Source organism: Ranitomeya imitator, chromosome 2, assembly GCF_032444005.1.
Source record: "Ranitomeya imitator isolate aRanImi1 chromosome 2, aRanImi1.pri, whole genome shotgun sequence".
Classification (NCBI taxonomy): Eukaryota; Metazoa; Chordata; class Amphibia; order Anura; family Dendrobatidae; genus Ranitomeya; species Ranitomeya imitator.
This window is the reverse complement of record NC_091283.1, coordinates 261,796,831-261,811,053: the sequence shown is the minus strand read 5'-3', so window position 1 is coordinate 261,811,053 and position 14,223 is coordinate 261,796,831. Positions and strand designations below refer to the sequence as shown.

Sequence of the window (14,223 nt, the reverse complement as noted above, 5' to 3'; positions counted from 1 at the left end):
GTGGGTTTTTCTGTCATTAAACGAGCGGTACCAACAATTTTGACTGCGTATCTAGGGAGAATGAATATTTTGACTCCACAGCCACTTTCTGGAAATTAGCACGAAGTAGATGTTGGAGAGTGAAACTTACACATTTGCTATTTTGTTACCCAGCACATAATGCCCAGATTGTGCTTCAGGAAACATATACCGCAAATTAAGTGGATTCTTCTCAACATAATATTGCTAAATATAGGGATCCTAAATGTTGTTTGAGCACACTGCAAGACTCAGAAGTCAGAGCGGATTTTGCTTGATTGGTTTATAGAAACTTTGTTGCTTGTCAACAGCCTTTGAGCCACTAATAGTGTGGGAACCTCTGTTTTTCCATTGACAGATGATGGACCTGAGTGGGGACTTGTTTTTTGTGAGATGAGAATTGGTATAATTTTTTCCAGCATAACATTGATTGGTTTCTTTTCATTCGATATTTGGGAGGCAGAATGAACAAACAGTTGAACACCACGCATCATTCATCCAACAAGGTTTTATATTAGACTGTGAACTGTCATTGTGTTGGTAAATAATTAAAGTTTTTAACATAGCTTGCCATTTTTATGGACAGTTTAAGTAGAAATGTTCAAAATTATTTTATTATTTTTTTTTTATCTTAGCAGATAACTGTACCAGGAGATCAGAGGGACAGTTGACATCTTCAATTTTTAAATCTGATGATCTTGAGATCCTACAAGATACAACTGAAGTGATTGCTGTTACTCCATATATATCATCATCCATTCACAGCAAAGATCTATCATCTGATCCTATGAAACAGGTCCCATCTTCTGATTCATTATTGACTACTAAGGAAAATCAAAGTCATAAAAGAGGCATTAAAAAACAAACTGCTCCTAAAGCAAATAAGTCAGTTTCATGTTCAGAATGTGGGAAATGTTTTAACAAGAAATGGCATCTTGTTAAGCACCAAAGAACTCACACAGGGGAGAAGCCTTTTTCATGTTTAGAATGTGGGAAATGTTTTAATCAGAAATGGCATCTTGTTCGACACCAAATAACTCACACAGGGGAGAAGCCTTTTTCATGTTCAGAATGTGGGAAATGTTTTTCCTCCAAAGGGCATCTTGTTACACACCAAATATCTCAAACAGGGGAGATGCCTTTTTCATGTTCAGAATGTGGGAAATGTTTTAAATGGAAATCAGATTTGGTTAATCACCATAGAACTCACACAGGAGAGAAGCCCTATTCATGTTCAGAATGTGGGAAATGTTTTAAATCGAAAGTGATTCTTATTAGTCACCAGAGAACTCACACAGGGGAGAAGCCTTTTTCCTGTTCAGAATGTGGGAAATGTTTTACCTTCAAAGAGAGTCTTGTTAGACATCAAATATCTCACACAGGGGAGAAGCCTTTTTCCTGTTCAGAATGTGGGAAATGTTTTAACCAGAAAGGGAGTCTTGTTACACACCAAATAACTCACACAGGGGAGAAGCCTTTTTCCTGTTCAGAATGTGGGAAATGTTTTAACCAGAAAAGGAGTCTTGTTACACACCAAAGAACTCACACAGGAGAGAAGCCTTTTTCGTGTTCAGTATGTGGGAAATGTTTTATCCAGAAATCTTATTTGGTTAGTCACCAGAGAACTCATACAGGGGAGAAGCCTTTTTCCTGTTCAGAATGTGGGAAATGTTTTAAATGGAAACCGCTTCTTGTTAGACATCAGAGCAGTCACACAGAGGTGAAGCCTTTTTCCTGTTCAGAATGTGGGAAATGTTTTAACCGTAAAGGGAATCTTGTTAGCCACCAGAGAACTCACACAGGGGAGAAGCCTAATTCCTGTTCAGAATGTGGGAAATGTTTTAAATGGAAATCGCTTCTTGTTAGACATCAGTGCAGTCACACAGAGGAGAAAACTTTTTCATTTTCTTAATGTGGGAAATATTTTACTTGAAAATCAACTGTTAATAAACATCAGAGACATCACATAGGGGAGAAGCCTTTTTTATGTTCATAATGTTGGAATAGTTTTAACCAAAATTGAATCTTCTTAAATGGGTTGTCTCCCGTCATTCCTCATGTTTGCTGACAAAAGGATAAAACTAAACTTTATTAATTCCAAATGTAAAACTATACCCATAATTCACCCCCTGAAGATTATTCAGTTGTTGACTAATAGAAAAAGCATGTACCCCACAATTGAGTATGTAGGGTGAGGTGACGTATACACACTCTTCTCCAAGCCTCTCATTTCTACAGGTTTCATCGTCCTCACCAAAAGCGTCTCCTCAGGAGACTATTTAATACTGACCTATACTCAAGTGAGACTAGACAAAACAAAAACTAAAGTCATGTATCATGTTATCCGAAACAGTCAGAAAACCAGCCACATATTGGCAGATCCCAGACCTCACACTATATACTTCGTAAGTTTATAAGCCAGTCCAGTGTCAGGAATAGATAGTATGTGAAAATACAGTATAATTCTTATGTTTTTTCTCCTATAGGGACTGCCCTAGTTTGGTAATGTAACAGCTGTTAATTAGTAGCGTAGACAAATTGTCCTAGACTAAACTCCGTTTTCAGATGGCCCAATATGTACCACTCAGGGAAAACTTACCTGCTCCAAAGATCAATAGCAGCTTCTAACTAATGGCCATGCTGCGGTCTGTCTAGGAATGAGTGCAATATCGTTATAAAGACTAGGGATGTGTGCAATCATAATGTCTGGAAGACCTGTGCCATTATTTAGTATGAATATGGAGATTATCTCTGAAAGTTAAGTGTTCCCTGAGCGGTATATACTGTATTTTCACATACTATCTATTCCTGACACTGGAGTCGTAAGTTATAAACTTACGAAGTATATAGTTTGAGGTCTTGGATCTGCCAATATGTGGCTAGTTGTCTGACTGTTTCGGATAACATGATACAGGATTTTAGGGTTTTCTTCGTCTAGTCCTGCTTGAATATAGTTCAGTATTAAATGGTCTCCTGATGAGTGAATCCAATGAATATTCATTTCTCTTAAGTAGTGGCTCACGTGACCGTCAGCAGCAGGAATCCGGTGGCTGACACTGCGCACTACTGAAGAGCAATGAATACTCACAGCTTTCTCTGCGCACAGTCCCAGCAAGTACCCCGGCAGCTGTGCTCTGCTTGTAACGTCCCTGCCATGTGCTGCTTACAAGCATAAAGCAGCTGCTGGTATCGGAGCAGGACTCTGCGAGGGAGCGGCGGGTAGGTAAGTGTCATGTTTTGTTTTTTTCCTATGTTTTCTGATGGGGCCATGCAGACCAGGATGGGTGTGGGAGGCAGTTATAAGGATTGGGCCATGCATACCAGGAACTGGATGGGGGCCAATCATACAAGAATACTACGACGAGATGGGGCCCTGCATACTAGGATGAGATGGGGGCCCTGCATACTAGGATAGGGATGGGGCCATGCATACTAGGATGAGATGGGGGCCCTGCATACTAGGATAGGGATGAGGGATCCATGCATAGTAGGATAGGGACGAGGGCGATTATTCCTGCCAGGATAGGGATGAGAGGGCCATGCATACCAGGCTAGGGATGAGGGAGCCATGTGTATCAGGATGGGGGTGAGGGGGCCATATATACCAGGATAGGGGATATTAAGTACAGAGTTGACCACATTTTTTGCTTCTATTTTTTTTGCCTAATTTCCTCCTCTAAAACCTAGGTGCATCTTATAGTCCAAAAAATGCAGTATATATATCTTTTTTTCGCAGCGAACTCATTGCTCATGTTTGGCCCCATTAAAATAACAACACTCATACTCCGCTGGCGCACCGGCTCCACTTCAGCGGTGTCGACACTCACTGTCTCGGGGCTTATGTGAGGTTGTAACATCACATGAGCCCTGCACCCAATCAGCGGCAGCTTCACTGATCCTTCCTTCGGACGTATTGGACATGAACAGGAAGCCATGGCCACAGCTGCTCTCTGACTGCCTCATGATGCTTGATTTGTCCAAAGGTGGGGACAGTGACATCAGCGCTGTTTGGGCACAGGGCTCACATGACGTAAAAACCTCAGAAGAGCCCCAAGCGCCAACACGAGTGAAACGGCACCACCATGGGAGGTTTGTGTGAGGATTTATATTTTAACAGGACCAAACATGAGGAATGAGAAGGCCTTTTCCAACTTGATGACAACCTTTTTAAACATCAAAAATCCCACATAGGAAAAATCCATTATACCTAGAGTGTGAGAAATGAATTACAGGAAAATCGTTTTTTGTTGACCTTCAAATACAACTCAGACTGGGAGAACCTACAGTGCCTTGCGAAAATATTCGGCCCCTTTGAACTTTTCAACCTTTTCCCACATATCAGGCTTCAAACAGAAAGATACCAAATGTAATTTTTTGGTGAAGAATCAACGACAAGTAGAACACAGTTGTGAAGTTGAACGAAATTTAATGGTTATTTTAATATTTTGTGGAAAATCAAAAACTGAAAAGTGGGGCGTGCAATATTAGTCGGCCCCTTTAACTTAATACTTTGTTGCGCCACCTTTTGCTGCGATTACAACTCGCTTGGGGTATGCCTCTACCAGTTTTGTACATCAAGAGACTGAAATTCTTGCTCATTCTTCTTTGGCAAACAGCTCGAGCTCAGTGAGGTTTGATGGAGATCGTTTGTGAACAGCAGTTTCCAGCTCTTTCCACAGATTCTCGATTGGATTGAGGTCTGGACTCTGACTTGGCCATTCTAACACCTGGATACGTTTATTTGTGAACCATTCCATTGTAGATTTTGCTTTATGTTTGGGATTATTGTCTTGTTGGAAGACAAATCTCTGTCCCAGTCTCAGGTCTTTTGCAGACTCCAGGTTTTCTTCAAGAATGGTCCTGTATTTGGCTTTATCCATCTTCCCATCAATTTTAACCATCTTCCCTGACCCTGCTGAAGAAAAGCAGGCCCAAACCATGATGCTGCCACCACGTTTGACAGTGGGGATGGTGTGTTAAGGGTGATGAGCTGTGTTGCCTTTACGCCAAACATATTGTTTGGCATTGTTGCTAAAAAGTTCGATTTTGGTTTCATCTGACCAGAGCACCTTCTTCCACGTTTGGTGTGTCTCCCAGGTGGCTTTTTGCAAACTTTAAATTACACTTTTTATGGATATCTTTGAGAAATGGCTTTCTTCTTGCCACTCTTCCATAAAGGCTAGATTTGTGCAGTGTACGACTGATTGTTGTCCTATGGACAGACGGTCCCACCTCAGCTGTAGATCTCTGCAGTTCATCCAGAGTGATCATGGGCCTCTTGGCAGCATCTCTGATCAGTTGTGTTGAGCGATACCTTCCAATATTTGAAAGTATCGGTATCGGATTGTATCGGCCGATATCCGAAAAATATCGGATATCGCCGATACCGATACCCGATACCAATACAAGTCAATGGGACACAAATATCGGAAGGTATCCTGTAATGGTTCCCAGGGTCTGAAGGAGAGGAAACTCTCCTTCAGGCCCTGGGATCCATATTCTTGTAAAAAATAAAGAATAAAAATAAAAAAATATGGAAATACTCACCCCTCCGATGGCCCCTGGCTATAAGCGGTGTAACCGGCAGCCTCTGTTCCTAAGAATGCAGGGTGAAGGACCTTCGATGACGTCGCGGCTTGTGATTGGTCGCGTGACCGCTCATGTGACCGCTCACGCGACCAATCACAAGCCGCGACGTCATCGCAGGTCCTTCACTCGCTCATTCTTAGGAAGGGAGACTGCCGGTTGCAGCGGTTACAACCAGGGCGCGTCCGAGGGTGAGTATATCAATATTTTTTATTTTTATTCTTTATTTTACACATGAATATGGATCCCGACACCGATTCCCAATATCGCAAAAATATCGGTACTCGGTATTGGAATTCCGATACCGCAAATATCGACCGATACCCGATACTTGTGGTATCGGAATGCTCAACACTACTGATCAGTCATCTCCTTGTTTGAGATGAAAGTTTAGAGGGACGGCCGGGTCTTGGTAGATTTGCAGTGGTGTGATACTCTTTCCATTTCAATATGATCGCTTGCACAGTGCTCCTTGGGATGATTAAAGTTTTGGAAATCATTTTGTATCCAAATCCGGCTTAAAACTTCTCCACAACAGTATCACGGACCTGCCTGTTGTGATCCTTGGTCTTCATGATGCTCTCTGTGCTTCAAACAGAACCCTGAGACTATCATAGAGCAGGTGCATTTATACGGAGACTTGATTACACACAGGTGGATTATATTTATCATCATTAGTCATTTAGGACAACATTGGATCATTGAGAGATCCACAATGAACTTCTGGTGTGAGTTTGCTGCACTAAAAGTAAAGGGGCCGAAAAATATGGCATGCCCCACTTCTCAGTTTTTGAATTTCTACCAAAATGTAAAATTACTAGTGATGAGCGAGTATACTCCTTGCTTGAGATTTCCCAAGCTCACTCGGGTGACCTCCGAGTATTTATGACTGCTCGGAAATTTAGTTTATCACGGTAGCTAAATGATTTACACCTAATTGCCAGCTTGATTACTTGTGGGGATTCCCTAGCAACCAGGCAACCCCCACATGTACACAGCCTAGCTAATAGCTGTAAATCATTTAGCTGCCGCAATGAAAACTAAATCTCCGAGCAGTGATACATACTCGGAGGTCACCCAAGTGTGCTCAGGAAATCTCAAGCAACGAGTATACTCGCTCATCACTAAAAATAACCAATAGATTTTGTTCAACTTCACAATTGTGTTCCACTTGTTGATTCTTCACCAAAAATTTACACTTGGTATCTTTATGTTTGAAGCATGATATGTGGGAAAAGGTTGAAAAGTTCCAGGGGGCCAAATACTTTCACAAGGCACTGTGTATATATTATTGACAAACTGTACAAAAACATGATGCACGCGTCGTGCGTTCAAGGTGAAAATATTATGTGGGAGTTTTAGGATAAAACAAATACCAACAGAAAATAAATGACCCAAAACAAACATCAGTAAAAATAACTCCTCTTTATTAGGTAAAGAATAAAAGAATTGCGCCATTTTCCAATACCCGTCACATCTCCATTTTTCATGATCTTGGGTTGGGTGAGAGCTTATTTTTTGTGTACTAAAAAAAGAAAGTAAAAGGCACTGGCACTCCTGATAGTTCCTAGTGGGGGAACAAAATTGCTGAATGTAGAGTGCTGCTGGTGATTGTGACAAGTTCTGTGTAGGCCTGTAAAGTATATGAAATGAAAAAGAGTGGTATTCACCTGCGCTGTCTACAAAAACGAACAATAAAATGAAAAATAGATGAATAAATGAATAAGAGAGCACTTACTTAATGAGTAATCATTGGTTATGCAGTGGATGCTGTAATAGGTCCTTAAAGTACTACCAGAATCTTAGGGGAATGAGGAGAGAGAAAAAAAAAGGGTAAATGTTTGTATTGGTGAATATAGTGAGACTAAATAGATTTATAATATATACTCACTCAGATATTAAATGGAAATGTGCAAAGAAGAGACGTGATCCCTGTGTATCTGCAATAGATGCGGGTATTGTGATGACCACGGTTGCTTAATCTTCAGAGGTTTATAGTAGATGCCCCTGCTTAAATAAATGTACAACCTTATAGGTATGGTTGTAAATAAATGCGGTCTAGTTTTCCCAGTACACAATAAACTTACTGTTGGTGGGAGTAGCGCAGGATTCCGTTAGGTTAAGGTACTAAGATGACCATCAGGTGCTGGCTGACAAGGACTACTGTGATTAGATTTGATTGCCCATATGTTGAGATGAGGAGCAATGCTCCCCTAGTATGTTGGAGCACTAATATGCCACAATTGCTATGTGCACATAAAATATGCTGTACTTACTGCGGCGCTGAGTGCGGAGGGAAGCTGCTCCGGAAAGTCTGAGCCACCGCTAGGTGTACCGCTATGGCAGAGCGGTGGGTTAAGGAGAGTGGCGGCAGAAGCCGTGCAGCGCTGAGGTAGCGGTCAGAGAGGGTGGGCGGAACTACTGGTGATGTCACCACGCTACAGGGCTAAAGAGGACAGGTGTGCTAGTATAGCTAATCAGCCAAGCAACGCGTTTCAAGGGCTCTGGCCCTCTTCATCTGGGTTAATGCTGACCGCATGTGATCCTGCTTCTTTTATAGCGATATGCCCTCCCATCCTATGTGTAATTGCTGCCGGTGTTGGTTCAAGTAGTGAATCGTATCTTTAATTGTATGATTGTTTGTGCACCAATGCAGAAAGTTGCTGATATGTAATTAGGTATTGAGCTGTGGAACACAATTAAATTGTCTGTTGGTTAGGAATTAAAGTGTATAAACAGGTGAATTACAAACTGGGAAAGTATTTAAAAAGGGAAAAAATTCTTTATGGATTATAGTAAAAAGCTTAAAATGTATATCTGTATATGCTGCATTTAAAAATGAAAATACTAATAAAATATTGTCTCTTAATTAGACTGAACATATAATCACATCAGTATGTGTGGAGTTATAAATGTACACAAATATTAAGAATACATAAAATATGTCATTTTATGTATGAAATCTAAAATATTAGAGCTCTATAACCCTTGTTAGACACTTGCCTCTATGTATAGTCACCCATTATTAATGTTAGCCTGGGATATTCGTCGAGCTCCATCGTTTTAGCCTGTGTTCAAAACGGATGATGTTATTATTGACCCAGCTACTGCTGATGCAGCGCCCCAGAGTCCTGGTCGTTGCAGTAATGTCGCTCTGCCACTAAGGGGAGTGATGTTATGTCTGATTGCACTAAAGGAGTTCACCTGACCAGTTATCACAGTCACACATTACACTTTACACTCCGGCCACCAGGGGGAGCAAAAGGCACTATGTATTAGGCCACTCCTCACACTATGGTAAAACTGGGGGTCGGAAGTTAGAAAGAGAAGCAGCCTGGGAGTGCTCCAGGGAGGACCTGTCAGGGGTGGGTTCCTGGCAGGTACCTAGCAGCAAGGACAGAACATGACGGAGCCGCTCCTGCACTACCTTGCGGCGGCATCCTAAGAAAGGACACGAAGCGAAGAGTATTGTGGAGAAGTGAGAAACGAGATCACAGCACAAGGAGCTAGAACCAGTAGGAGTCGTGCCCCGAGAACGGCAACATCCTACTGAGGCGCGTAGCCGGTGGCCAGAACGCCGAGGAAGTAACAGACTTCAAGCATTACTTCAAACAGCGACAGGACAGTTGATTATAGGTTGGCTGTCTAACTTAAATCACCTAAGTAGACATAGGAGGCAATCGTGGGAGAGGGGCGTCTCTAGGGTCCCAGAATAGCTCCAAGCCTACCCGTCAAACGGGTGCGTCCTAGCCAGATAATCTTGGGGGACGGAGAAGAGAAAGAACTGATACGAGAAGTTGTGAGGACTATCCCGTGGTGCTCAGCAGGGAAGGACTACAACACACAGGCGCTAGTTGGTAGGTAACGATTTCCACCTGCAAAGAGAACTCTGGATGTGCCTTCGGATCGGCCGGACTCAGCCAGCCCTGTTAGCAGTGCTCTGGATTGCGGATCCTGAAGCTTTCAGTAAAAAGGTAAAGAGACTGCAACCCTGTGTCCTCGTTATTAACCGCGCCTCACATCATCGCCACCTACACTACTGGGAAGCCCTTCACCTGTGGGAAGGTATACCATCTAGCTGCCATAACACCACCCCAGTGAACCCCAAGCAGCGTCGGTCATCTTGACCGAATACCACAGGTGGCGTCACAAAACCTTGACAGACTTTCATCACCTTTCATTGGACGCCCCTTAGCAGGGTCACGGACTGGGTCCAGCCACCGTGACAACCCTAGAATCGAGACAGAGAGGACCGTGTTGTGAATTCCGCTCTTGGGCTCCCTCCGGTGGTTGTAAGTGGCACTTTTGTGAGTTCTGCTCTTGGGCTCCCTCTGGTGGTTTCAAGTGGTATGGCTGCTCCTTGGATTTAGCTGTCTTTTCTGCTCGGCTATTTATGCCTGGCTTTTCCTTCAGCCAGTGCCACTTGTAAATGGTTCCTGGTTGGATTCATGGATTCACATCTCTTTGGATTTCCCTGTTATCCTGACCAGTTCAGCAAAGCTAAGTTCTTGCTTGCTATTTTCTGTCCACAGATTGTGGACTTATCCGTTCTGTGTTTTCTATGTTTGTCCAGCTTATCAGTATGAATTAATTCTGTCTTGCTGGAAGCTCTGGGAAGCAGATTTACCCTCCACACCTTTAGTCAGGTGTGGAGATTTTTGTAAACTCTGCGTGGATTTTTGTAGTGATTTATACTGACTGCACAGTATTCCATCCTGTCCTATCTATCTAGCTAGACAGGCCTCCTGTGCTCATCCTGGTTTCATTCTGTGTATGTCTTTTCCCTCTCCACTCACAGTCATTATTTGTGGGGGGCTAATCTATCCTTTTGGGATTTTCTCTGAGGCAAGATAGTTTTCCTGCTTCTATCTTTAGGGGTAGTTAGCTCTTAGGCTGTGGTGAGGTGCCTAGGGAGAGTTAGGAGCATCCCACGGCTACTTCTAGTGTTGTGTTGAGCTTAGGGACTGCGGTCAGTACAGATACCACTTCCTTCAGAGCTCGTTCCATGTTGCTCCTAAACCACCGCATCATAACAGTACAAGTGGCCAAAAATGAATTAAACGCATCTCAAAAGAAGGAAAAGAAAGTTCTGAACCATTTTTTTTTCTGTGCTCTGGTTTGCCTCTTTTTTCCTCTTGATATCTGGGTGATTCAGGATATATGCTCTGGCATGGATGTTCAGGGTTTGTTTTCTCATGTGGATCAACTTGCTGCAGGAGTACAGAGTATCCAAGATTATGTTGTCCAGACTCCGGCTTTAGAGCCTAGAATTCCTACTCCTGATTTGTTTTTTGGGGACAGATCCAAGTTTTTGAACTTTAAAAATAGCTGCAAATTGTTTTTTGCTTTGAAACCCCGTTCTTCTGGTGATCCCATTCAGCAAGTAAAAATCATCATATCCTTGCTGCGTGGTGACCCTCAAGACTGGGCTTTTTCTCTTGAAACAGGGGATCCGGCATTATTGAATGTAGACACATTTTTTCAAGCGCTCGGATTATTGTATGACGAACCTAATTCTGTGGATCATGCAGAAAAAACCCTGTTGGCCTTGTGTCAAGGTCAGGAAGCGGCAAAATTATACTGCCAGAAATTTAGAAAATGGTCTGTGCTCACTAAATGGAATGAGGAGGCTCTGGCTGTAATTTTCAGAAAGGGTCTTTCTGAAGCCCTTAAAGATGTTATGGTGGGCTTTCCTACGCCTCCCGGTTTGAGCGAATCTATGTCTCTAGCCATTCAGATTGATCGGCGTCTGCGCGAGCGCAAAGCTTTGCACCATATGGCAGTGTCCTCTGAGCAGAGTCCTGAACCTATGCAATGTGATAGGATTTTGACTAGAACAGAACAGCAGGAATTCAGACGTCAGAATAGGCTGTGTTTTTACTGTGGTGATTCTGCTCATGTTATCTCTGATTGCCCTAAGCGTACTAAGAGAGTCGCTAGGTCTGTTACCATTAGTACTATACAGCCTAAATTTCTCTTATCTGTGACCCTGATTTGCTCATTGTCGTCCTTTTCTGTCATGGCATTTGTGGATTCAGGCGCTGCCCTGAACTTAATAGACTTAGAATTCGCAAGGCGCTGTGGTTTTTCCTTGCAGCCTTTGCAGAGCCCTATTCCTTTGAGGGGTATTGATGCTACACCCTTGGCCAAGGATAAACCTCAGTACTGGACGCAGATGACTATGTACATGGCTCCAGCACATCAGGAAGATTGCCATTTTCTGGTGTTGCATAACCTGCATGATGTTGTTGTACTGGGTTTTCCATGGTTACAGGAACATAATCCAGTGCTGGATTGGAAAACTATGTCTGTGACTAGTTGGGGTTGTCAAGGGGTACATAGTGACGTTCCTTTGATGTCAATTTCCTCTTCCCCCTCTTCTGAGGTCCCTGAGTTTTTGTCGGATTTCCAGGATGTATGTGATGAGCTCAAGTCCTGTTCCCTTCCACCGCACAGGGACTGTGATTGTGCTATTAACTTGATTCCTGGTTGCAAGTTCCCTAAGGGCCGACTTTTCAATCTGTCTGTGCCAGAGCATGCCGCCATGCGGAGTTATGTTAAGGAATCTTTGGAGAAGGGGCATATTCGTCCCTCTTCGTCACCATTGGGAGCGGGTTTCTTTTTTGTTGCTAAGAAGGATGGCTCCTTGAGACCCTGTATAGATTATCGTCTTCTTAATAAGATCACGGTCAAATTCCAATACCCCTTGCCTTTGCTTACTGATTTGTTTGCTCAGATTAAGGGGGCTAGTTGGTTTACTAAGATTGACCTCCGAGGGGCATATAATCTTGTTCGTATTAAACAGGGTGACGAATGGAAAACTGCATTCAATACGCCCGAAGGCCATTTTGAATACCTTGTGATGCCATTTGGGCTCTCTAATGCTCTGTGTTCCAGTCCTTCATGCATGATATTTTCCGCAATTATCTTGATAAATTCATGGTCGTATATTTGGATGATATTTTGATTTTTTCCGATGATTGGGAGTCTCATGTGAAGCAGGTCAGGATGGTGTTCCAGATCCTTCGTGATAATGCTTTGTTTGTGAAGGGGTCTAAGTGCCTATTCGGAGTTCAGAAGGTCTCTTTTTGGGTTTTATTTTTTCTCCCTCGTCTATAGAAATGGATCCTGTTAAGGTCCAAGCTATTCATGACTGGATTCAACCCACATCTGTGAAGGGCCTTCAAAAATTTTTGGGCTTTGCTAATTTCTATCGCCGTTTCATTGCCAACTTTTCCAGTTTGGTTAAGCCCCTTACTGATTTGACGAAGAAAGGCGCTGATGTGACGAATTGGTCCTCTGCGGCTGTTGAGGCCTTTCAGGAGCTTAAACGCCGATTTACTTCTGCCCCTGTGTTGCGTCAGCCGGATGTTTCTCTTCCTTTTCAGGTTGAGGTCGACGCTTCTGAGATTGGGGCAGGGTCCGTTTTGTCTCAGAGGGAATCTGATGGTTCTTTGATGAAACCGTGTGCTTTTTTTTCCAGAAAGTTTTCGCCTGCGGAACGCAATTATGATGTCGGCAATCGGGAGTTGTTGGCTATGAAGTGGGCGTTTTAGGATTGGTGACATTGGCTTGAGGGAGCTAAGCACCGCGTTGAGGTCCTGATCGATCATAAGAATCTGATTTACCTCGAGTCGGCCAAGCGGCTGAATCCTAGACAGGCTCGATGGTCCCTGTTTTTCTCCCGTTTTGATTTTGTGGTCTCGTATCTTCCGGGATCTAAGAATGTTAAGGCTGATGCCCTCTCTAGGAGTTTTTCGCCTGATTCTCCTGGAGTCCTTGAGCCGGTTGGCATTCTTAAGGAAGGGGTGATTCTTTCTGCCATCTCCCCTGATTTGCGGCGGGTGCTTCTGGAATTTCAGGCTGATAGGCCTGACCGCTGTCCTGTGGGGAAGCTGTTTGTTCCTGATGGATGGACAAGTAAGGTGATTTCTGAGGTTCATTGTTCAGTGTTGGCTGGTCATCCTGGGATTTTTGGTACCAGAGATTTGGTTGCTAGGTCCTTTTGGTGGCCTTCCTTGTCGCGGGATGTGCGTGCTTTTGTGCAGTCCTGTGGGACTTGCGCCCGAGCAAAGCCTTGCTGTTCCCGCGCTAGTGGGTTGCTTTTGCCTTTGCCGGTCCCTGAGACGCCCTGGACGCATATTTCCATGGATTTTATTTCGGATCTTCCTGTTTCCCAGAAGATGTCTGTTATCTGGGTTGTTTGTGACTGGTTCTCTAAAATGGTCCATCTGGTACCTTTGCCTAAGTTGCCTTCCTCCTCAGGTCTGGTTCCATTGTTTTTTCAGCATGTGGTTCGTTTGCATGGCATTCCGGAGAATATTGTGTCTGACAGAGGTTCTCAGTTTGTCTCTAGATTTTGGCAGGCCTTTTGTGCTAGGATGGGCATTGATTTGTCTTCTTCTGCGGCATTTCATCCTCAGACTAATGGCCAAACTGAGCGAACTAATCAGACCTTGGAGACCTATTTGAGATGCTTTGTGTCTGCTGATCAGGATGATTGGGTGTCTTTCTTGCCGTTGGCCGAGTTTGCCCTTAATAATCGGGCTAGTTCGGCTACTTTGGTTTCACCTTTCTTTTGTAATTTTGGTTTTCATCCTCGTTTTTCTTCTGGGCAGG

At 43.4% G+C, this 14,223-nt stretch overlaps 1 protein-coding gene across 2 annotated transcripts in view; it reads left to right on the top strand.

The window, feature by feature from the left end:
• The window catches only part of LOC138667370 (oocyte zinc finger protein XlCOF22-like), a 54,520-nt gene extending 52,543 nt beyond the window's left edge, over nucleotides 1–1,977 (top strand). Inside the window, exon 7 of one of the 2 annotated variants that reach the window (XM_069755596.1) lies at nucleotides 657–1,977. In XM_069755596.1, coding sequence (XP_069611697.1) covers nucleotides 657–1,930 — 1,274 coding nt within the window. In that variant the 3' untranslated portion in view covers nucleotides 1,931–1,977. Of the gene's footprint in view, nucleotides 1–653 lie in introns of both variants that reach the window. The other variant, XM_069755595.1, reaches the window with a different exon arrangement.
• Nucleotides 1,978–14,223: the final 12,246 nt, after the last annotated feature.